We start from the raw sequence: 25,473 nt of genomic DNA on the forward strand, positions 1-25,473 counted from the left end.
GCACAAGATCAGTTTTTCCTCATAATCAAATAGTCTGTGCATATTAAAATTTCTATAACAAAATTCAAAAAGGGGATAAAGCTTGCCCTACATCTTCAGCTCTTCTACATAAAAGTTCTGTGTGCAATTAAACAGTTATTTCTTTATTAAAACCAGAAGTAGACTGCAGTAGAAATTTGATTTTGTGTACATTTTCTCAGCTTCACATCACACTCACAGTACACAGAGGAAAGCCTCAGGGCAGGAAAGAACTGTTAATTTACCTAGTATATCCCTCTACTATCGAAGGCAATAGCATCACCTATTTCTTTTTATAAGCTTTACATGATCCATCCCCTAACTAAACTGGAAGTTTTTCTTTCTTACTCCTTTTATACTTAACATCCAACAAGCCCAGAAAACAAAAGCAATTAGGAGTTGAGACTTCTTACACGCAAAAAGCCCCAGATGAGTTGGACTAGGAAGCAAGGACAGATAAAACTTTGATCACAAAATAGCAAGAAGTTCCCAACAGATGTCCACAGAAGTAGTCTTCATGACAATAAATACTCAGGTGGGGAAGAAAGTATTGTTTAGGCAATAAAACTGCAGAGCAGCAGCTGCAGATGACAATCTTCCTGGGGGCAGGGGGAAATCACATTGCACTTCATGATAAAAATATCCATATAAAGACATATACATACTAATTGCTGTATATTTTGTCCTGGCTTCTGTGACACTTACAAAAGTAGATATACTTACTGCATTAAATGTACTGTATTATCTCAGATTTAGAAAAGAATTTATATGAATCTCAAAAAATACTTAGAGTTGGCCAATATCAATGTGTGCACGTTTTAGGCTAATATTTGCTCACAACATTGTTCAGATATGTATATTTAAAGACCAATTGTCTCATCCTTGCATTTTATTTCACAGAAGAAAATGACAGTCCTTTTTCATCTTCTACTCCAAGCAGATGATCAACTTCATTCATCAACCAGGGTCTCCTAGAAGAGCTTTTCCGAACCCCACCACCCCCACCCCCAAGTCAATAATAAAAACAATTTTAAAAAAGTAAAAAAAAAAAAAAAAAAAAAAACCAAAAACATACTTTATGAATTCACCACTAGAAGAAAATTATTTTCAGTTTAGCAAGTGACTATAAAAGATATCATTGTGATTATTTATATAATTACTTATATAAGTAATTACTTAGACAGGGAAAAATCTCCACAATCAACAGCTAACCAAAACAGCTAATCTCAAACATATCAACAAAGATGAAACCATTTTAATGAAGAACCTGATGGTAAATGTAAGGTAAGTTAGAGGACAGTTGGTTGAGGACAAGCTGGGCAAGAAAAGTCTTTGTTTCTATTATTTAACATGGTAAACAAAGACAAAAAGGTACCTTTGCCACTGGTGCTTTCCATTGTGTACAAGTAATCCATGTAGAAAGCTCCAAACCTCTGCATTCCAGCTATCTCTGTGTACGTCTCCTGCCAACAAAGCAAAGCAAACAAAGAAAATGTTGTATAAGGAAAGAATCTTGAGATCACCAACTGATAGGTTGGTATGAGCGAGATATATTCATGTTTGGATTTGTGCATCAACACGTAGAAAGGCTTATCAAAACAAAGGACAGAGGTTATCCCCCGAAGAATTTACCTTCCGATAGGTAATGTAACTTCTATTTGAGGCCACACAAAGGCACATCCATAATTCCAGTGGACATGCCAACCAATTCATCGATAACAACTAGTTAATTAGTAGCTTTAATGGAGTAAATATTCTTCACTTGACCTCTTGCATCGAACAGATCTGTCTAATTAAATACACTGAAAACTGAAGCTCATTCATTCTGGCTTTTTTAAGCAATACTGTGGTTTTATCTTTAAACAGTAGGAAACTTATTAAGAATTTATGTCATTATTGGGATGTGTATATAATATAATCCATAACTACACAGCAAAGTTGCTTCCCCTCTTCTAAAAAAAAAAAAGAAAAAAAAATAGGCAAATCACAGAAGCACTGAAGACAGGCCAAGGAAAAAGTAAAACTTAAAACTAAAACACTCTATGGGAAATGCTTGAATATGTATAAGTACTTGTGATTTCACTAATTAATTTCATTTTTATGGGATTCTTCAGGGTTCCACTTCATCACTAGGACTAAAAAGGTAAAAAAAGTAAAATTTAAATTTAGAAGAAATTAGATATATTCAAAATTGTAAATGGCTTACCTGTACAGTAACATAGAGCATAGAACTCCACCTATGAACTCACCTGGAAGGGGCCACATGGGTCATCACATCCAGTCTTTAATAATTGCAGACAATCAGGGAATAAAGGTTTACTGCACAATTTACAACAGAGACTACCAGTGACTCAAAATTTGCTCTAAAAAAGGCAGAATTAGCAAGACTTCCTCTAAGTAGACAACTGTAGCACATAGACAATAAAATTAACGTTGCCCAAGATATGGTTTCCAAGAGAGCACTTCTTAATTTGAAGACTATGAACTACTTCCTGGTTGGGTTACAGCAGTATGCGCTGCTAAAGCTTGGCCTTTTGCTAGCATTCTTTCACACCTCTGTTTTCTCTGCAGGTGTTCTGTAGCTAGTGCTTTTGGAAACTATGGCATTAATGCACCTTTCGGGGCAGGAGGGAAGTTTGAGGTTTCTTTTGGACATGTCTTTGTACTCTTTTTTTTTTGGCCAGCTGTGAAGTAAGATTCAGTTAAACAGGACAAAGTAAGGAAAACCAGTCTTCTAGTAGTACACAGATCAAAATAATCATTAGAAATCCATTAGAGAGCATTAGAAATTTTTTTCTAAGAAATATTTAATTCTCTGACCTTATGATGAGCAGCATCCAATATAAATTCTGCACGAATACTATTATTTTCTGGACTTCTGTAATCAAATAGTGAGTTGGTAAGGTACGTCATCCCTTTTGCACTCAAATTTTCTCCACAGTTAAAGAAGTAGGCCTCCTTTATGAGGTAGTAGAAATTAGTAAGGCAAGGGAGAGAAAAAAATATAGTCAAGTTAACACAGCAGCTTGAGTTCTGTCATAACACACTACTGACATGGCAGCATCCCTCAAGAGCATATTTCTCTATGAATGAAGATAATTAATGTCATTCAAATAACACTCAAGTTCCTGGCCACTCCCTCCCCATTTTCAAATGATTAAAAATGGCCTGAGCTAGTGACTATAATACAGAACATGCTAGATTCATTTTAATGGAAAAAATACTCAGATCATTGTTACTCCGAATTCTGCCCCATCCTCTTAACCATACACAATCTTATCACTACATACTCCATTTCGCTGGCTGACCAACACCTTTCAGATATTCCCACTCCTCTTCATAAGCAGTTATTTGAGTGTATGACCTGCTTACTACCTTATCATTCTCCTTTATTCATCTACATTTTCGCATGCCTTCTCCATATCCCAAAACTTCTATCCTTCTTAAATCAACACAACTATTCCACCAAGAGTTATTCTTCCAAAAAGTTATTTACATGAGATTGAGAATAGATTGGAAAAAAGTCAATCACATACAACAAAGCTGGAACCGATTGTGAAAGGCACAGTCCCAATTACAGCAGTATAGAAAAAGAACAGGCAAGGCAGTATCAACATCACCATACTCACAAAAGCAGAGATTTTCTTAAATTCACATCCTACAGGGTGGCAGTAAAATGAAAATTCACTCATCCGCCCACCCCAATCCAAAAATCACTTCTCATGATTTTATATCTCAGTCTCATAGGTGCTGCAGACAGGGCTGCCATTCACCCTCACGTCCCCAACCACGTCTCCCTTACATCCCACAAGGTCAGCAAAGCACCTTTTACAGTTAGCTCAACCTTGCCTCCCCAGCTTGTCTTTCTGGAAAAGCCTATGTCTATCCATTGCAGCACACCAGTCACGTAGTGTGTCCATCACACCTCTATAACCACTTTATAGCTGTGTAAGGATATCTAATTTTTCTTGTTTGTTTTCTGCATACATTTGCATACAAACGCTTGAGATGGACACCAAGCCATGCTGTTTTCACGGGGAACTATAAGAACCTGTTTAATCATACCTATCACAGTATGTATAAATATACGATCACTTTACAAAAAAGGAGATACTTGACATTAGTATACAGTCACTTTGTATTTTCTTTCATATTGTTATTTTTTCTCCTTAAAATACTTCATAAGACTTCACATAGCATTAACATCAAGTTAACAGGTCTGTTGTTGGCTGCATTATTAGTTTTCATTTAAACATGGATAACAGTTGCTGTTGTCCAGAACTTTAGGGCCCTATTCTACCTGTAGTTCAACCAAAAATCCTCATTATAGAATTTAGAATTCCATGCACTGCTTCATTAAATATCTTCCGTTCCAATCTTCTATTTAAATACTTTCAAAGGTTTTCAACTGTGTTTTAATTTGTTAATTAAAAAAATCAAAGTATGCAGACATACATAACAATAGGGGGCAGTGGGGTTGTCAAAGAAGAAAAAGGTCTCATGTTTTGCAACTTCTCACTCTCAGATATTCATCTTTCCAACTGTAAGGAATAGACACTGAGTTCTATATTCAAGTGACACATTCAAAAAACTTAAATCACAATTGGTAACAGCAGCCTTCCCAATTCTTGCAATCAAATATTTTAATGTAGCATACCAGAATTGCCTATTCAGCAAGTGAAGTGATATTTCAATATACTCACTTCATCGCTCCTATTCATGTTCTCTTCAAAATCTTTAATTCCCATAATTCCTTTAAGGCACATAGCTTGGCAACCAACAAAACCTATCTGGCAATCAAAGAAAAGTTCACCTTTCATAAGAACCTAGTGAGGAAGAAAAAAAGTGATATTTTGAAGAATTCTGAAGAATTCTTTTCCATAGGAAACAGAAAAGATGGACAAAAGTGAACCAAAATATGTTTAGGTTTATATATTTAAAGCTTTAGTAAACAGCAAGTTCATCAAACAGGGTACTTAGAAGGAAGGTATTACTTTGGTGACTGATCACTATAGAACTAGAATTTCTATCTACTTGACTATTACAACACATCCAACACAGCAGAATATGAAAAATCAGTAATGAAGTAATATCAAAATATTTTATTGGAAACTACTTACTATGTTATTTATAATGAATCGAAAACCCCTGTCAATGGAAAATTACCTCAACTGTGGTTCCTTCTTGCTCCCAGCATAAAACTTCTTTGGATTTAACTTTCTGAGGGCTGTAATAACTACTTTCAGCTTGCATTTCAGTCAGCTGTGAAACAACAGGATAAACACCTTATATAAGTCAATATTAGTATTAAACAGCAGTAATGTTATTAATACACAGAACTGATGAAGACAAGTTGAACTATGAGCCAAAATTTATTAACAAGCAGGAAACAGGTGCAGTTAAACAGCTGTAATGCATTATCCATATTAGAACTTCTCATATTCAACTTCTGGTTGAAGTATGCCATAACTGATAGTTTTAAATCCACTACAGTATTTTTAGTTTGCTTATCTAAAGAGAAACTCTATGAAATGATGGAACAGATACACAGCTGCGTTATTAATATAGTATCAAAATAGCTTATAAATTGCTGTAAAAGTCCATAAATACATTATTTATTCTTCCCAGCAAATAATTAAACAGCATGATAATATTAAGGAAACATTTTGATTACAACCATACTCATTTTTGTTTCTCATCAGGGGAATCGAGAGAAACATGTATTTATATTTCTTGCATGATTTCAATATAAAAATTTCAAGTGGTAAAACCCACACTCAGGTTAAATAGCATATAACCTGCAGCTAAGAAAAAAAAGAGAGGCACAAAAGAACGAAGGTGTCATGTTTTGCATTAAAAAATACTTAAGTTTGTTTGTGTTGAACAGCCTAAACAGTTAAAATTCTCATTTTTATACAAAAATATCCACAATATCCACAAGCTCTCATTATTTTCTAGAGTGGATACTCATGGATGTTGTTTCAAATTAAAATTTTGTAATCCAAATATCCAAGAAAATTGTATGAAGAAAAAAAAAGTATCACTGATCACCCTTCAGCTGTGTGCAATTACTGTAGAGGAAAAGCAATTAATTGATTAAAAGAACTCAGACATTACAAGAATAATTTTCACCATTATTAAAAACGCTACATTTAATTTGGCATGATTTTTAGCTGGAATGATATCAACTGTTCAGAATGCTAATGCAGAAACTTGACCTCATTTTTTAACCAAAATATGAACCACAAATTAATTCCATACATTCTTTGCATGCAAGCAGAACAATGAATTCTGTTTTCCTCCCAACTGTCACCATATTAGTATCATACATCACATTTCAAATTTAGAGAATGCAAAATGTTACATTTTAAGTAGTTTTTATCACTTCTTAATATAAAATGTGTAAACTTGCCAATGAAATATTAGAAAAGCCCAATGCAGCAAATCATGTTCTAAAGAGAAGTTCATATTATTTTTAATGAGTTTTCTCATGTCAGGAAAGAGCACACAAAATTACTACTGTATGACAAAACACAAAAGAAGGAAGATGCTGAGCCATGAAAAATGACAAATTTGACATTTGGTTGGTTGTTTAGGTTTAAGTATTTTTTTTATAACTAAAGGAGAAAGAAATTATTTTCCATTACTTATTTTTAGCCTGGGGTTTTTGTTTTGTTTTTTTGCTTTGTTTTAAACTAAGGCTGAAGTAGACTAACACAAAAGAACATAACTGAATGTTTGCTGAAGTTATATTTTGCAACCAAATTTGCCAGAAGACTGAAGGCTTAAATCATTAGCCTCCCCCACAGAATGCTTGCAACTCCAAAAGTCACTTGACTCACCCTTTCCGACAGTTGCGAGCAGCTAAATGCTGAGCAGCCAAACAAAAATAGCTAAGAGAAAGTAGCCATGAAGCCCCTCAAAACACACTCTTGTGCACAAATGACAAGCCAAACAGGCAACAAAGGAGCTGCTGATGGTATTGAGGGTATAATCATGCACATAAACATTACATGAGGATTATGAAAAGTACTGCTGTTCATCTGAAAGGATCAAAGTCATAAAAATCAACCTTAGTTATTCTGCTTCTCATAGAAATGGTAGTGTTTCCTGTTCTGAAGGGTTCTGGCCTTGATTTAACATATGTTTAATTGTACAACCAAGAGCCAGTTTCTATTATAGTTATGCATATAGAATTGCTTGCATATAGTTTGGCATGTGTCAAAAGTATTTTGCTAATTCAGAAACTTAATTTTTCATTTCTGTCAGTACGTGTCAGTATCTTACTATGACTCTCCATATTCCCCCTTCTGCAAACTTATGAAAGGACTAGAGAGAAGCCTAGCAACTGTTTGGAGATTTGTTTACAGAAAATACTCAAATCTTTCTCTGCATACACAGTTTATAGCTCAGAGTATGTGTGTCATTTAGCCTTTGTTTCTTTATTTCAATTCCAACCCATGGAAAATAATTTCAACATTATCAATGTAAATTCATATTTGCACATACTACAGCTTAAAAAAGAAAAAAGCATTCCTCTAATTTACAAACTATATGATGCTAAAGCTTTTTTATAAAGAAATAAACAAACATTAGATAGATAGAATACTGCAATAAACATTCTTAGAAAGCCTTTTATGCTTTTTCTCCCACAAAAAAAAAAAAATTGTCTCGGTAAATTAAGTAGTTTCCCTTTAAGATGAAAATGCTTGCACCCAAATTCTAGCTCAAATGGCATTGAGCCTTACACTACAGTTAAGAACACAATACTTTCAACACTCACATTTTTTGTTATTCATTAACATAATATTCCCTGTCTCAAGTCAAACAGGACACAAGCACTCAGATAATCTTTACGTACTTTCTCAACAATCCAAATAAATCCTGTACAACATAGAGAAATACTTACCTTAAAAGTTACTGTTGCCTTTGTACAATAAAACCCAACTGAAACAATAGGATCCTTGAGGGATTGAGATTTCTGCTGATGTAGCATTGTTCCATCATCAATTCCACCAGAATCATTCTCTTCATCATCATAACTCACAATAGCAGGAACAAAAGACCAAGCCCAAGAAACCCATCCTTGTTGCTGGTCATCATCTTGATGCAAGTAAGGATCTTGATTAATATACTGTGCAGGATATTGCATTACTGAGCTTGTTTCATCTTCTGCGCCTTTTAAAACAAAAACTAAATCAAATTTCCAACTAATCATGCTTGAAAATTAATTTATTATACTCAGAATTGTAGTATGTGAAATTTAACTAGGACAGTATTCCACACATCAGTCACTGATATTTGGTTTATAATCAGTGAAAATAAATAGAAATGTTCAATTTCTGAGTATAAGTTTCCAAACACTTGATTCATTAACATTTTCCTCAAAAAAAAAAAGTCTTTGCAATAGTTTTATTATTATTATCATACATTTGCAGTGAGACCAGAATTTGTCACCTTTTCAAGACTTATTCCATTAAAGCTCTTCCGAAGTTGCAAATTAAAACCTTCTAAATAATGACATACTACAATCTTGTCGTTTTCAATTTTAACATTAAATAAAAAAGGACTTCAATTGCAAAAGCCCTGATGAGGAAAAAAATACTTTGTTTAAAAGTTGTTTTTCAGGTATTCAAAGATACAGGTTTACCTAGACTCAAAAAAGCTGGTATGCCACCTACGAGACAAAAAAACTAATTTTTTTTTCATGGAAGATCAACACTTGAGATAGCATATACGACAAAATGAGGATTTTCTGTAAGATACAAGTCTAAGATTCATGATCCAAATGGGTAACACTGTGCATGTACAAACAGCACAATTAGCTTAACCTATCTGGCTTCATCACTCCTATTACAGGACTCCTGAGGGGTATTAGCTACTTCAGAATTACCATAGGCAGTATAGGACACAGTATTGTTCCCATAGGGAATGTATTATTTATCCAAGAACAAAAATAGTCATACCCCATTTCTATTTACTTATTTTTAAACTCGGAGATACAATTCCTACAAGTTTTAGTTTTTATTCTTTAGTCAACTTAGTCTTAGTCTTTTAGTCTAATGATTTATACACTTGTGCAATGGGAGAAAGCACATGAAAAACCACTCATGAGAATTCCCTGCACATACTTAGAGACAAGGACACCTCCTCCCACAAGGGCAATGCAAGCTTCCTTCCTGCCCTCTTTACAAAACAGTGTCAGAGATCAGATTTCAACCCAAATGTAAATCTTGAAACACAGGAAAGACAGAAGAGGTGCACACAGAGTCTTGGAAATGGCCAAGACTTACTGTGAAGTATAGAAGGAAAAAAGAATTGGTAAGGAGCATGACTCGAGTAGTTTAGCCTAGGCTATAGCTGGCAAGCACAGAAGAAATGGTAGAAGGTCTGCCTAAAGAGAGGAAAAAAAAAAAGTGGAGGTGTAGGACCTGGGTCATACATAACATTTGGTCTACATAGCCATAAAATTCAGCCATCATTTAGCATACCTCTTGCTGCAGGATGTGCACACACAGAGAGAACAGTAAAAGATGCCAAATACTAGTTTGGTTTATAACATTACTTAGTATTTTGGAAGCCATTATAATAAGAGAGAAGAGCAGCTAGACTACAGTGGCGATATCTATATACCACGAGACAGAAGACAGAAAAAGAGGAAGATACACCAATCTTCAATCACTAAATTAAAGCTACTACAAACACTATGTATTCAACAGTCAAACTTTGGAACAAATGGACATCAGCCTAGTGAGCAACCCACAAAATCCTCTAAATACTTCAAAGCATAAAACATAATGCAAATTCCTTTATAACAGCTAACGCAATAAAGAGAGTATGCACTTTGGAAACACAAAGCCACTTAGGTTTTAATTAAGTATGCTAACCACTGCATCAACTACAAACACAAAGGATAGTGAAATACAATGGTAAAACCACTGTTTTATGAACATAAGCTTGTTAAAAGCCAAAATGCTCCTATTCATCAGGTTTCTAAATCCACTCTTGCTAGCCACCTGTAGCAAGATGACACTGGAACAATCTTGCTTCACAGTGTAGGGTGGTGATTCCAGCTAATAAATATATTTTATATAAATGACAAGATTGCAGCATGACTGCATCTCACTGTTCCCACATTCAAATCAAGTTTGATTTTCAGAAATTCACTATCCTTTCTTTTAAACAGTTCGAGATACTTATCTCTCAGAGTCTGGAAGCTGATATCTCTCACCATAGCTCTGCAACTAACCCAGCAGAAAATTACTCTGTGTATTTATTTATTTTTCTTCCTGTGTTAGTTTGCAGCCAGGTAAGGCTGATCCAGCTTAGCCTGTGGCTACGTAAGTACAAGAGCTGACACTAGGGGAAGAGGGAATGCATCATCATCCCTGCTGGCAATAGGATGCATTTTCATCTGGTTGAATCAACCATGAAACTGCCTAAATGAAACTTGGTAAGCACTTCAAGAACACAGCTGTAGATGTTCATTCTTGTATCACTAAGTAATGTAGATTTTAAATTCACTTCCTCATCCATATTTTATCTGCTATAAGTTAAAGAAGCTACTGCAAACTCACAGCTAGGACATTATAATTAATCATGAATACAACAAACATGGGATAAATCATATTAAAAAAAAAAAAGAGAGACATTTAGAAGGAGCAAGATTTATCTGGCTGATAACAAAGGCTTTGGCGCTGACCTTGAGCAAGCAATAGACCTTAAATCTGTCCTTGCAGTATGACCTGTCCTTGGAGAATAACAAATAGAACACCACATATGCTTTCAGGGTAATAAATACTTCCTGTATGACTTTCCTTTGCATGCATTTATGATACAGGGAGGAAATGATACCAACATCAGTAGAAACTAAAATCTTATGCACCAAGCTCTAGTCTGAAAGGCATTCTGCATCTCCTTTTAAAAGTAAATGTAGATCCAACACTTTCTAGTTGAAAATCTGATGCCATCATAATTGTAGCATGAATTACAAAGTCACACACTCAAGTGACAGTGCATTTACACATTTAAGAGGTATTGCATTTATTTTGTACACAACAACCCACTACAGTGATTCGGGTAGCCAGGAACCAGTACTACAAAATAGTTAAAACTTCAAGTTTTCTTCTTATTTCTCCATTGAGAACATAATCTTCCTTAAACTCAAACCTCTGGATCCTACTACACTAAAGTGCACTCCCACCTTATAGACAAACATAAATCAAGGGAAGAAATCATAACTCCTTTTTACTGCCGAGTTGCAGAGTCCACTAGATACGGAATGAGAATGTAGTATTACAAAAAAGCTTCAGGTTCAATTCCAGAGAATCTGCTTTTTCCATGGTATGTATCTGCATCTGTTAAACAAACTTCCCCAAGCTTCTACTCCTAGTCTACTTGTCTTGTCTTACTGTAAATTGAAACTACCCAATAAATAATGATGCCACAACAATTCTGAAATGCTGAAATAACACTAATAAAGAGCTCTCTCCATGAAATTATTTGGTGGTGCTAATCAATTAATTTAAAATTCCAATTATTTAAACATTATGCCAACCTCAATAAAATTCAGAGCAGATGCATGAGTTACTTAATGGTGAGCTACAAAACAAGTGGCAGTGATTTTAGAACACCAGAGCCAGGACAAGAGGTAGATCGATTTTCTATTTTAATGGCAAGGGAGACTAAATAACGTGAAATATCACAACAAAAGGGCAAGTGCCTCTGAGTTGAGGTACAAATCACCAGACAGTTAATCTTAAAGTGATATGGAAGTGTAGATACCAAATAGGGAGAGGAAGGGTTAGTTGTCTGATAGCGCCAAACCAAAAAGTGTGTTTTATATCTCGCATACGAGTTCAAGCAGATCAATTGGAAATACACTTTGCTCATTGGGAGCACTGAAAAAAAAGTTGCTTGCATTCTGCCATCTACATTAAACCACTTTTAAAATGAGCAGCAGAAAAACTGTCTTGATACCTCAGCTCTTACATAATAAGCAAAAACAAAAGGCCGTGTGACTCCTGCCTTTCAAAAACTTAATCAGATTTTAAGGGGTCTCTACTCAAGGAGTATTAATGTTTTTCATCTCCCCAGTTTAGGAACTTCACAATTTGGGAAGATTTAATCTTTACTGTTTTCTTTAATTTGCTACTCATTTTAACTGCTGCCCATTTAACTGATGTTAACAGACGTAAGCAATTCTATGTGCTGAAACATGTATTCTAAGTAATGGAATCTGTCCATCTCCATACAATGAGCTTGATACCCATCCTCAGCACACGGGATCTAAGCAACCAGTTACAACCCAATATTATAGATGCCTACAACAAAGTTAGTTACTGTGACACTCTCTCAGACAGCTGCACAATAGACTGACCCCAAAAGCCCCATTCCAGAGGTGTCTGTCTACGCTGAATCTTTAGTCTGTTGAAATATGAATTGCAACTATACCTACTGTTCCTTGGAAGGATACCAAAATATATACGCAAAAAAGAAGCTCCAACAATGGAGGGAGAAAAAGACTGTAGGGGTTTACTGCACAGGTCATTTACCCCACAAAACACATGAAAACATAAAGAGCTGAAATAATATTATATAGCCTGGTACGAAGATCATATCATATATGTCTATCTCTAACCCTTATCAGAAGAAAGACAGAAAAACACATAGGAAAGAGTAACTGCACACATGACCTTTTGTCCTGACATCATTTCAGTCAAACTGGGGGTCATTTTCTCTGCTGTTTAGGAATAATTCTCCCCCACCCAAACTCTTTAACACAGTGCATAGCTGGTTTTCCTCAGTCAAGTATTGATAACTAAATCTATTTCTGTTCTCCCATGGTTATCATAATAGAACATAGCAGAATCAATTCCTTCACAACAACTAATGCTCACCTAGAATTTCTTGGTGTAACAAATTATTTGTACCTGGTTTTCTCAGCCAACTCAAATATAGTCAGCCCAAAGCTGGCAATACATTAAACTCATTCTCTTAACCTGCTTTTTGTTCCATTGGTATCCAAAAAATTCCTCACACTCCTGTTCTTACCACCAAGTTTTCAATAAGGAGCACCTCAGCCCATTAAAAAATGGAGTTTTATAGGACCTATGCAACATTTTTTTCTGTTTCCTGTTGTAGAAGTGTTAACTACTCACATTCAAAGGCCTTCTTTACTTTCATTTAGTTTTTTGAGAATAAAGATCACGACAAAGTCAGTGTGCTTTATAAATATTTGAAAATATCGTAACATTCCTTTGGGATGTTCCCATCCTTTGGGATGGAAAGGTACTGTTATTATTGCCATTTTATACCTGAGAAACACGCTTCATATGCTGAAATCACATCTGCCGTGGATTTCATTTTATGAAAGGAAAAAAAACCCCAAAATACATAATCTTTCATAATACAGAATCTCAAGGCAAATATTCAGAGTAGGTAGCACCAGAAACTCTTAAAACCACTCTCAACAGCTCAGTAGCTCATACTGCTCATGATTCCAGCTTCTCTTATCCATCCCAAGCTTCCTATACAGCATCTCCTAACATCGTCACGCAGACCCATCTCAGCTGTCTGCCCACCTGCCCTGCACTCCTCCCTCAGCAATGCAACTTTTTATTTCTAGTCCACTGTTGTGCGCCTAGCAAGTGCTAGACTTCTGTTTGAGCTTTTTCTGTTCTTCAGCCATTTCAGATCATACTGTACTTAACCAGCTCTATCTAGTATTTCAGCCTTAGATCATCAACCTCAACAGCTCCATCTAACTAAATTCCAGCTCTCCCTTGCATCCTGGCTTCTTGTCCTCTTTCATGCCAAAATTGTTTACACTTCTAGTTATATTAGCCAATTCTCCACCACAAAGCAAAAGCTTATTCTCAAATCCCAGCCTACCACAAGTACAACTGCTGGTTCTGCCACAGGCTCTTGCCCAAACCCTTCTCACTTTTCTCTCTCTCTGCTCTGAAATACATTAATTTCCTCCTTTGCATTACCAGGACAGTCAGATATCCAGGCCCACAATTCAGGCAGCCCTCCACCCCTCAGAAGCAAAAGCCCCATCTGGCCCTGAGCAGGAGCATTGTCCAGTCTGCATACAGTATTGAGTGAATTTACAGACCACACTAAAGCGAGTTTCTACCTGTGTTTCTGACCTGTAATTTTACCTGTGTATTTTAAATGCTTTCAGCTTCACAGAATGTGAGCAGATTTTATTCAGGTAGCGAAATACATGTTCATGACACAGGCTACCCTACTGAAAAATCTCAAGGTCTTGGTATTACACTGGGGTATACAAGAGCAAGCCAACTGCTGCTGGAATATTCTTAGACATGGATAGGTGACTGATTTTATTATGTCAACAGCAACACAATAAAAGCAAGTTCCATTCAAAAAACTAAGAATTAGTAGTAACTGAACCCAGTAAATTCTTTAAACTGAAAGGGTGGGGACTGCTTATTAATAAATACTGGCTCAAACTGTTTAATGAATCTTCAGAACCATTCGAGTTATATGAATATAATCTATAATGGAGGTCTGTACATTATTAAACTGTAAAGAATTTAGGCACAATTCCAGTGGAATTAGTCTTGGATTTCATGGAGTGTCACTCTTGGGGGGAAAAAAAAAATGTAGCTAATATAGCTCAGCAAATAATACATGTCATTTAGTATTGGACTTGATTACTTTTTTTTTTTTTCCCTGAAAATAGTAGCACATTCGAAGTTTCTTCAGAAAAGTTCAAATCTGTGGTTGGAAATTTGGATGACAAATGCACCATGAAGTGCTAAGAAAGTCAGATTTCTTCCTTCTCAGACACAGACATAATATGAAGTCCGAAGAAGTAAACTCACAAACTGATGTTAGGGGTAACCTGGTTAATGTCAATTTGGCACTCTTGCTTAACTGCACTGAACAAGAGGGGAAAAAAAACACATTAGCTATTTAGAAGTTTTATGTATGTGTGTGTATGTATGCCTACACATATACTAAACTCTATGCAGGAAACAAGCATAAAGGGTATGAATGCATACATGGTAGCAGTTTTAGGCTGTATGTGACTGCAATCTTAGTCTGACAACTCTTGTGTACATCACTGTGAAGTTACATGATATTATTTCTTTTTTAGATGGCTATTTTATTAAAAACTAGGAAGTTACATTCACAGTTGTTCAAAAACTTAATCCAAAGAAGACTATTAACTACTTCTAATCATATGACTTGCGTAACAAACTCCACATTTCTTGTAAGGCAAATAGCTTCTAGTGCAGAAAGCTATTTGAGCCTTACAGAAAATACAAGAACTATTTACACACATCTTATTTCCTCAGTTCCACATAGCAGGAGCATCACTGTTGCATTATATAGTGACAGATAAATAGTGGTCTTGAATAACATCTAACCTCTGTTTAGTCAGGACCATCAGAATACTTTTCAGAACAGAACATAAAAAAATATATTAGAGCACTTCATACTTACCCAGCACAAAGAACTGCCTCTAACAAACTGCAGATTGCCAAGATACCTTGCAATGACTAGCCTTGCTATTTATATTTGTAAAAAGCAAAGAAATTAATGTTTTTAACATTAATTTTTAAAATGTAAAAGCATATTTACCTGTGATATTTCCCAACATATCTTTAGTGTGGCTAATCAAATCTTCACTTTCCCCATCTTTGAAGTTGCCTATTTCCCCATAATAAAGCGCAATTCCAAGTTGCATTATACGTATAAACATAGGAAGCTGCTGATCAGAGATTGAAAGTTTCAAACTTTCAACTAATGTGTGAATCTATAAAATGAAAGAGAACAAAAGCAAATAATAACAAAGCTCTGTCATCATTAAAGCCAACTTTTAATTCATATTCATTTTGTATGAGCATTCTAATTTTTAAAAACAAAAGCTGCAATACAACAGAAGGCAAACGGCTGCAAACAATGACTGTCAAAAGCATACACTCCTTGGGTTGCTACACAAGCGATCTTCAGGTTGAAAAGTCAGATGTAATACATGTTGCATATATATATAAATGTAGAGGGTTTTTTTTACAATTGTTGCTGAAGACATTTCTAAAACATAAGTCACATGAGACTATCTGATTAAACATTTATTTTTGCTACAGAATTTCATAAAAATCTCTGCATGCTAAAAGAAAACTCATATACACTGGTTTTTAATATACAATGTCCTTCATTTTGATTGTTTCCCACCTTTTCTTTCTTCACCTTCAGACCGTTATTCTTTGGATCATAATAAAGAATTATTAATTCACTTAAATATTAATCTATCACCATATATCTAAATGTTTCAATTGAGCACATCTCTGAATATCTTCATAAACAGTATTTTCTTTAAAGACTGAAGAAAAAAGAAGGTAAGAGAAAGAAGAAGCATCAAAAAAGATGAAAAAGTAAGTAAACTACGTACAACATAAAAAAATTAAGAGTTTATCAAGGGAGGAGGGGGAAAGGCAAAAGACATCTTTGAACCAGCCGAAATATGCCTTAAAAAGGGGCAGGGGCAATAAATGACCACCCATAAAGATAACCAGAAAAGTTTAATACAAATTTAATTAAATTACTACTGCCTCAGAGTATTCTAGTATGCGTTTTATTTTAGTCCAGTATCCACTGAAATTTTTAAGTAATAATGTAAAAATAATAATCGTCATTTTTACAACAGTATCATTTTAAACTACATGGAAGACTGTGTCAGTATTTCCATTAATGTGTGCTGCCAGAAGCTTGTAATTTGACCATAAACTTTTGCTCTGCAAAACTGGCATGTAGGATTTAGCCACGTACAGATTACATCTCCAAAATTAACAGAACTATACGGCTAATTTAAAAATCAGGCTTTCTAACATTAAGATTCACTGTCTATATGCAGTAATCATACTGTCACCACAAAACATAAAGACCATAAAGACCATAACTGGTAAACTATAGACAGTCCTGTGATGATTCCTTATTATCACTGGAGTTCATAGATATTCCAGAGTTATAAGGCATGCTGTTAAGTCTTATTATCATTGAATATATAACTTCTTTTTAATATAAAACTTGAAATAAAGACATTTCCCAAATTATTACCAGTTATCCTGAACAAAAAAAAAAAAAAAAAAGAAATTTCTTCAAACCACCAGACATTTGTGTACAAGTATCCAGCATTTTGTTACAATTATCATGTGGATAAAGACTCTTATGGCCATTACCATATCCACAAATCTCCGAATTTGCCCAACATAATCAGAGGCATACAGCTGTGCAGCACATATAAGAAACAGGGGTATTCTCCAAATTGGACATGATTCCTAATTAGCTCCCAACCTTAAGTTCACAACAGGCTAAGACTTCCTAAAAGACCATGAGCCAAACAAATGCAGTATCCTAACTGAAAGAGTGACACTTTGACATTATATTCTTGAGAAATATGAATCAAAAGTTATCTCAAACTCAAATATTTTGCAGTGCCTGCAAAATTTAATAATTTTTAAAAAATATTAATTAATATTTGATATTAACTAATAACCTGAAGGTTATTCTTTATTAAAACAGGAAAAGCCTGGTATGCAGTCTGTGTCTTAACTTAGAAGAGTTCTCAACTAATTAAATGGGCACTACTGGCATTCATCTGGGGGGGGGGATAGAGGGAAGGAGGAAGTGAACATAAACCCTACATGACTGCTCAGAGCAGAAAAAGAAAAGTAGGAGGGAAAGGTAGTTTAGTCCCTCCACCAACCTAGTGTTTTGCTTCTGCGCTGCAAAAAGTAAACATATCACCTCATGTCAGATGTCCACAAGCACTATTGCACCCCTGCTCACTAGGAACTGAGCTCGGCTTGCTAATCCACTTCACATGGTTCACTACTTAGAGTTAATACTCTGAAGTTTCTTGTTATTTATGAGAGTTTAAGCTACATTTGAAAGAACAACATAAATAAAAAATCATTTCCATCCTACTGCAGTCACCTTAAAAGATACAGGTTGGGCTTTTTTTTTTTTTTCTTTAACAGATTACCTGCAGACTTTTTTTTTTCCCCTTACAATTATTATGTTTTCTTTTTTAAAACTTCAGGAAAAATATAGTAGAGAGTATTACTTCCTTCCTTACACGCTGTTACTGTGCATAGACTAATTGCATCATACAAACAAAACACAACCAAAAAATCTCTTTAACAAAACCCACCAGCATTAGCTTTTCACTTTACTTTAAATCTCAAAGTATATTTTGAAAAAAACTCAAGACTTCCCAAGCAAGCTGCAAAATAAAATATTTTGGATACCTACTTTAATAATAGAAGGCATTTTGGAGTTGAGGTTATCATAAGTAAAATGCAGACGAGTCCTGAAGGAACATTTGTACAGCAGAGGTTCCTGGTAAAATTCAATTTTACCACTAGCATTTCTCTTATCGAGACATACTGTGCAGTCAGAAAAGTTGATCATCTTTCTCAGTACCAGATCAGTGGCTTTTAAAAGAAGTATATAGGTTAAAAAACATTGCATAAGAAAAATAAGTTAGGCATACATGTTCTTATCTAGAAGAAAGCAATACGAGATGGTCGTGTGGTCATTATTTAAATCATGAGCTAAGTACTTGCTTATGTGACTAAAAAGAATAATTTAACCTGCCACAGACTTTTTCAGCTGAATACTTGAAAGTGAGGACAGATTAGTTACACCCAATTCAAATTTACATCCCTTCACTGTACCTTCGATCTATTTATAAAATAAGAGTACTGCTTCATGTGCAAGCATAAGACAAATATTATTCTCATTATTCTCCAAGAAAGAATCTTGCAGGTTCTCCACCCAAAGTTTTCTTTTGAATCTTTCAAAGCAAACAAAAGCTGTGACAGCAATCTTAACATGAAACATACTTTGAAATTTTGTCATATTAGTTTGTATCATTTTAGCCATAACAAAGAAATGGGTCCAGTGGTCAGGAAACCATTACTTAAATTCTCCATTCTAACAGATATCTTCTGTGTGATCTTAGAGTACTCTTACTGTGCCCAAATTTCACCTTTACAAATGTCAGTAAGAACACCTGGACTTGGAAGCAAACATTGGTGCTTCAAAGATTGAGACATTGAGATACTGAAGACCAAGACAAAAATCAAAAAAGTGGTCATTTGGGGCTTTTTTTTTTCCCTGAAAATATGAAGCAAGATGAAGCACACCTTGCAGCGGTACGCCGTGCTCACTACAGCGCAGCACATTTTACTACCTCCCTAGCCAGCCTGCTTAGAGAGTTTTAAGATCATCACAAAGAGTTGCAATAGAATGCCTTAAGATACTGCTGCTCATTCACAAAAATAGAAACAGATTCCCTAAGCACTCACTGCCAGCAGCAAGAATAAAACTAAAGGACATTTGTGCTTATAGATGATAATCAATATAACTATAATTGGCTCTTCAAAATGGAAGGACAAGGGGAAAACAAGAAGAAATGAAAACAGGCAGGAAGTATCTTACTTCTGACAAAGAGCCCTTTTTATTAGACTTGCAAATTTCTATATGAATTTGAGTGCCTCCACAGTGATACTTAAAACCAAAACACATCTACTCACCAGAGATGTCCATAAATGCTCGATCCCAAAACTCATCCACTGTATAGCATTCTGCAGAAGTAATATTCACTGAGAGAACAATATCATCCTCCACATACTTTAATATTAGATTGTTGATCACAATGTTGACATTGTTTACAACACGCCTGATCAAACTCTGAACATAACCTATAAAATGAAGCAAATTCTTAGGAGTTATTAGGAAGACATGATGCCAAATTGATTTATTACTAAAGTCATTACTTCTAACTTATATTCCTTTTTAAAAATCAAAATTAAAACAAACTTAAGTATCACTAGCCTTTATTTATCCAAAAATCACAGGACTTAAAACTCTTTAACATTCAGTGCAGTTAAGTCAATCAGAACCCTGGAAATGTAATAAACTATAGGAAAAAAGCGTAACTACTAGGAATATAATCTAGAATAAAAAAATCAAATTTTGTGGCAAGAATCAACTCTCAAATTAATTAAGAAAACAGAAAACTCTGGATTGTTGTAGACAAAGAATTTTAATGATAGTAACTTTTTTACTTGAAAGACCTTTAGACATAAGTTTGGAAAAGCAAACAGCAGCTGCTGGGTTACTTTTCAAGTATGCATGCTCTACACGTATTTGCCCCCTCACCTAGTTTCTTAAAAGTTAACTAAACATTAATATGCCTAGTACTTTTTTCATTCTAAAAGCTAATATATCCACATCATGCTCAGTAAGACCCCTGTGAGACATAACAAAATCAATTTCTGTCAACAACCCAAACAGTAAGCACCTGCACTGAATCCTGTTGGGAAGAAATCCATTTACATTTTTACAGACATAATGTGATTGGAAAAATGATCTCGTCTGTGAATTCCCAGTATGTGGTAAACACTCGTATTTTACCAATATGGTAAAGAAATTAAATATTACCCATATTCATGTCTTTTATGTATACTGAATGTAACAATGGAGCTAACTCATTTCTGCTGGGGAAAAAAAAAAAAAAAGCCTAAAAATTTCTATGTTTTCAAATTTATAACATTACTCACATTCTATCTAAAAATACATTCAATACATGCTATAGAGATCTAGTTTGGTAACTATGCTGAAAAAAAAGCCTGTTAATGATACAGTTTTAAACTCACAGGCTTCAATTGTCTAAGACTACACCTTTTGGGGGATCCATAGATAGCACTGACAGAAACAAACTTGAGGAAACAAAACTCAAGAACTGTCAATGAAGGCCATATAATCATCCAGTTCTTTGGCAAGCCTTTGACTCACAGGTGAGACCCAAAAAGCCAAGCACCAAGGAACTACCAGAGTTGAAGCGCTGTCCGTGGTAGCAAATCGTGGATGCCAAGAGCCCTGCAATTCCAGGCCACCAGAGATTATTGGATCCAAGAGATTTAAGAGAGCCTCCAGATCTGGCTCCTCAAGTACCCATTCCAAAGCCAGATGGTGCTCTGTAGTACATGATATTCCACACACTAAATTTCAATATTATCTTTTTATTCAAGGCAAAGTATAAACTTTGTGTTAACAAGAGTATTCAAGGCCAGGTCGGACAGGGCTTTGAGCAAGCAGGTCCAGCGGAAGGTGTCCCTGCCGATGGCAGGGGGATTGGAACTAAATGATCTTTAAGGTCGCTTCCAACCCAAACCATTCTACAATTCTATGAAAAGACAAAAAAAAAAAAAAAAGGCCTAGCACAAAAACCTGTCATGTCTTTAATCCATCTAAAATACATTCCCCAAGAAAGCAAATTGCAATTCATTCCAGTACTCTCCAATTTCATTCTTCTGCACAAAACACCACAGACGGCAAATTTTTGTGCAAACTCGGAGACAATAGTAATCAAACATACAGTTCCTTGGAGATATTTACATGATATAAAAATGCCAAAGTTCAACTGAGCCAAAAACCACATCGGGGGGAGAGCTGGGGGAAGTGGAGGGTGGGGAGAATGGTGGTGAACATTCCTACCAGTAGATACAGAATTTGATAAGAAACATCCCTAAGAATGATTACTCTCATTAAGAGATAAACCTTACCTTTAAAACTATTACAAGAATAGTTTTAAAAACAAAATGTCTGAAAACGTACAAGAAAAGAACTGAATGTGAACCACCGAGCAGTTAATGAGTAGCGGAAAACAGAGTGATCTCAAACAGAAGAATCAGAGCAGCAGAGGTTAAAATCTAATACATTACCCCTACAGTATATTTTTCACACTAATCTACCTTGAACTATAAATTAGTTCCATAAATTTATTCAACAAAATGCAAGGAAAGATATAAGGATTAACCACATTTTATCACGATTTGGTTCTATTTGATAATATTTAAGGATTTCACTCAACTTTACGTGATTTGTAAGTCAACAAAGTTATCATAGTCTAACTGTGGCCACCTGAACAAAATTTAAGCATTTTCTATCACTCAAATACAATCCAGCTTCTGAAATTATGGATTACCTGGAGGTAAATCAGGGTCAGGAGAAGCCGACTGCTGAACTCGTCGTGGTTTTACTGCTGATTTCATGCTTTCCGTGGTGCTGCGGTTTGTTGAACTGGAACCACAACTTTCGTGGTCTTCCTGCTAGAGGACAAGAAAGAAGCTGAGTCAATCAAAAAAAAAAAAAAGAAAATAAATATGAAGAGAACAACATGGTGAAGTTGTGGTAAACTAAACTTCTGTCATTATTTTTCCATCAATTCAATCCTGTACATTCATCTAACTAATAACAAATTATTACAAATCTATCTAGACAATATTAAAAAAATATTTGTAATTAATTCTTTCACTTTTATTTAAAAAAATGCACTTATTAATTTCAATTGAACACATCTCCTCTAGCTGCATTTCTGCTGAAACACTCCTTCAGAGACAGAGCCCTGCAGACTACCAAAACAAATACAAGAAACTACTGAAGTTTATGAGCTTACATGCCTACAGGTGAAACCACCTCACATGGTTCCAAGATGTCAGTCATGTCCTTCCTAAAACAGCTAATTGAAGCTGATTCACAAAGCAAAATATTTTTGCAGACTTTTAGAACAGCCCAAGAAAAGATAAATGAACTGAAGGCACCTGCTCATCTTGAGCTTATATACAGCTTATTCACCTGAAGGAATTCAGAAGCAGGAAACATGGCTCGATTAGAGTATATGATATAAACCTTACAAGATAAAATTCACAGGCACAAGAAAATCTTAATTCGCTGAATTTAGGGTTTTAAACACCCCACTAGTATTCCCAATACATTCCAGAATGACAGTTTAACTACAAGACTCAAGTGCAAGAGAGCCAAGAAAAGTAATGCAAATATTCTTGTATTAGAAAAGCAGGTTAGAAAAGAAGCGAATTACAACTTTTGGACCAAGCCAAATTATTTCTTCCATTGATGTAGTCTCTTGCAGAAAAGGAACAAAATGCTCTCTGGTCACAGCACTACTAGGATCACACAATGTGTTCACAAAAGAAGGGTTTGGGAAGCAAATGTCAAGTACTGCAGTATGAAACCGTAATATTCTTAAGCACTCTAATCACCAAAAAGCAGACAGCTTAAACTGTGCTGAGTTTTTGTACAGGATAGATCATGTGTTTCCCTTGCATGCTGCCTGGCATTTTTAATACTTCTCATATTTCTCTCAGAGAAATTACAAAATGAGATCCTCACATTACTTGATTCTTAATAGTGTTTTTTGCATGAAAAAATAAAATAAGAAAAAAAAAAGTTGTTACATGTAATGATGCATTTTAAATAAAAGTCTACGACTTCAAAAACAATTGAAGAGACAGTTTCTTTCCTTCCATTCTGTATTTAAAAAAACAGAACACAGAGGGTAATTCTCTGAGAAAGCTGAAATACCATTTCACTAAGAAAAAAGGATGAGCAATATAATCTTAGTGGGGGATGGGTGGGAAGGGAGGGAGCAGGGAATAAAGCTGAATTTATTTGGAGAAATTGCAGAAGACAGCAGATAGACCTTAGATAGCTTCTAAAACAAGGCTGAGTTACCATTTCAGGCATTGGAACAGGCCTCCCAGGGAAGTGGTGGAATTACTGTCCCTGGAAGTGTCCAAGAACCATGTAGATGAGGCCTTTATTGACATGGTTTAGTGGTGGACTTGGCGGTCCTGGAGTAACGGTTGGACTTGATGATGTTAAAGGTCTTTTCCAACCTAGTTGATTCTATGATTCTATGTGTATTTTGTAATTAGAAAAGCTCACCTCCCCTTCACATCTCCAGCTTACTGAGGAAACTTAAATCATACACTTTTAAGCTAAGATTTTTGAAATATCTTTTAACTATACCTTCTTTCTTGGAAACCAGTTCATATGTAGCATAAAAATATTTTCTCAGATGAGTCACCATGCTGCTATTTATGTTTTGAACTTGCAAAATACCTTCAAGATGTCAGAGTGACCAAACAGCTCAATTAGCACATTTCCTCCTTTCCTGAGCACAGTTCTGGATTGCACAGAATGCTGTGGTGCGACTATTTAGTGATCTGATAGGATCACATTACACTTGCCTTTTAATATTTATGTTGGCTATAAGGAAAAGAAAGGAGAGGGCAAGAAGATGGGAAAGGCAGCCTATTTTTGAAGTTAACTGTATCAAGCCAATTATATTCAAGAGTAAATTTTCTATCTTCATACTGACACGACCACATTCAATGAATCTTCTCATAACTTCATGCAAAATCTGATATTTTAATCATATAGAGTATTACTAACACTTGCAGATGAAATAAGGGTGGTTTAAGCTTTTACCGCTTTCAGAGGGTTAGGAATACATACTAGCACACTGAGTTTTGAGGAGGCTTTTTTAAAGGAAAGGGGCAGAGAACACTTAGATTATGTTAATTTTGAAGGTCTCAGATCTTAACCTATAAATAAATTCTATACAATAAGCTTATATATTTCCCTGAGCTATAAGCCTGTTACAATGGAAAATGGCTGCAACCCTTTAGCGCAAGTTGGACCTAAAAGTAACCAAAATGAAAATATACATGTTCCAAGATGGTGCCATAATAAAACACAAAAGTTTATCTCGGAAATTAATCCACATCAAGTAACAGAGCATACCTACATTTAAGAAGAATCCAACCTGACCAAAAATTTGAAATAAGTTTTTTAATCCAGGATAACATCCTTCCATCTCCTCACATTACACAATTATCAAAAAGGTTTTAGAGCTGCATGGGGGTTTTTCCACTCATGAACAGACATCAATTTCCACACAGCTACTAATACTTTATAAAACAAATGTTGTATTCTTTTATTAACAGAAGATGATAACAGTGGCCGTGACCTTACAGGAACTACATTCCTAAGTAGATGTATATCCAAAAGCTTTCTGTATCTGCACGCTCCTGCTCAATGTTAACTTTAAGAGCACACTATTAATTTCTCAAACATGTGGCTGTCTCATAAGCCCAGAAGTAAAACATGTTCATTAAAGAGATGGGAAAAAGTTCCAAGCAAACTGCCAAAACTAGCATAATTATGAAACTATTTAACACTGGAACCAACTAGAGGCACACACTGTGTCTAGATCACAGTGATGTCATCAGAAACACCCAGCCAAAAGGCACTAAAACTACTGCGCTCCCATAAATCCACCTCACACCAGATGACAAACATTTGAAAGTTAAAGTCAAAATTATATTGGGGTTGGGAAGGGAGTTACATTCTAAAAGTGCTAATAACTATAGTTATAGTATGAGATTTGATAAATGCCTGTTCGTTTTACCAGTAACGAGTGATTCCAAAAAACAGTCAAAACAGCGGAAAACTAAAAATACTCATGATGTATCCAGAGAGATGGTTTTTAAGAAAATGTCAGTCATTTACAAAAATATGATACAAGCTAGTGGGAAAAAGTAAGTA

General features: G+C 35.1%; 1 protein-coding gene across 16 annotated transcripts in view; it reads right to left on the reverse strand.

The window, feature by feature from the left end:
• The window catches only part of VPS13B (vacuolar protein sorting 13 homolog B), a 444,484-nt gene that overhangs the window by 381,005 nt on the left and 38,006 nt on the right, over positions 1-25,473 (reverse strand). For 8 of the 16 annotated variants that reach the window (XM_030480526.1, XM_030480537.1, XM_030480546.1 and 5 more), the window contains 9 exons: positions 22,049-22,172; positions 19,593-19,760; positions 18,307-18,488; positions 15,634-15,808; positions 7,928-8,196; positions 5,185-5,280; positions 4,722-4,844; positions 2,839-2,976; positions 1,394-1,481 (listed from right to left, as the gene is read on the reverse strand). In XM_030480526.1, coding sequence (XP_030336386.1) covers positions 1,394-1,481; positions 2,839-2,976; positions 4,722-4,844; positions 5,185-5,280; positions 7,928-8,196; positions 15,634-15,808; positions 18,307-18,488; positions 19,593-19,760; positions 22,049-22,172 — 1,363 coding nt within the window. Of the gene's footprint in view, positions 1-1,393; positions 1,482-2,838; positions 2,977-4,721; positions 4,845-5,184; positions 5,281-7,927; positions 8,197-15,633; positions 15,809-18,306; positions 18,489-18,887; positions 19,101-19,592; positions 19,761-22,048; positions 22,192-25,473 lie in introns of those variants that run through there. The other 8 variants (XM_030480557.1, XM_030480551.1, XM_030480608.1 and 5 more) reach the window with 4 other exon arrangements.

The sequence above is a fragment of the Strigops habroptila genome, chromosome 1 (genome assembly GCF_004027225.2).
Source record: "Strigops habroptila isolate Jane chromosome 1, bStrHab1.2.pri, whole genome shotgun sequence".
In the NCBI taxonomy this organism is placed as follows: domain Eukaryota; kingdom Metazoa; phylum Chordata; class Aves; order Psittaciformes; family Psittacidae; genus Strigops; species Strigops habroptila.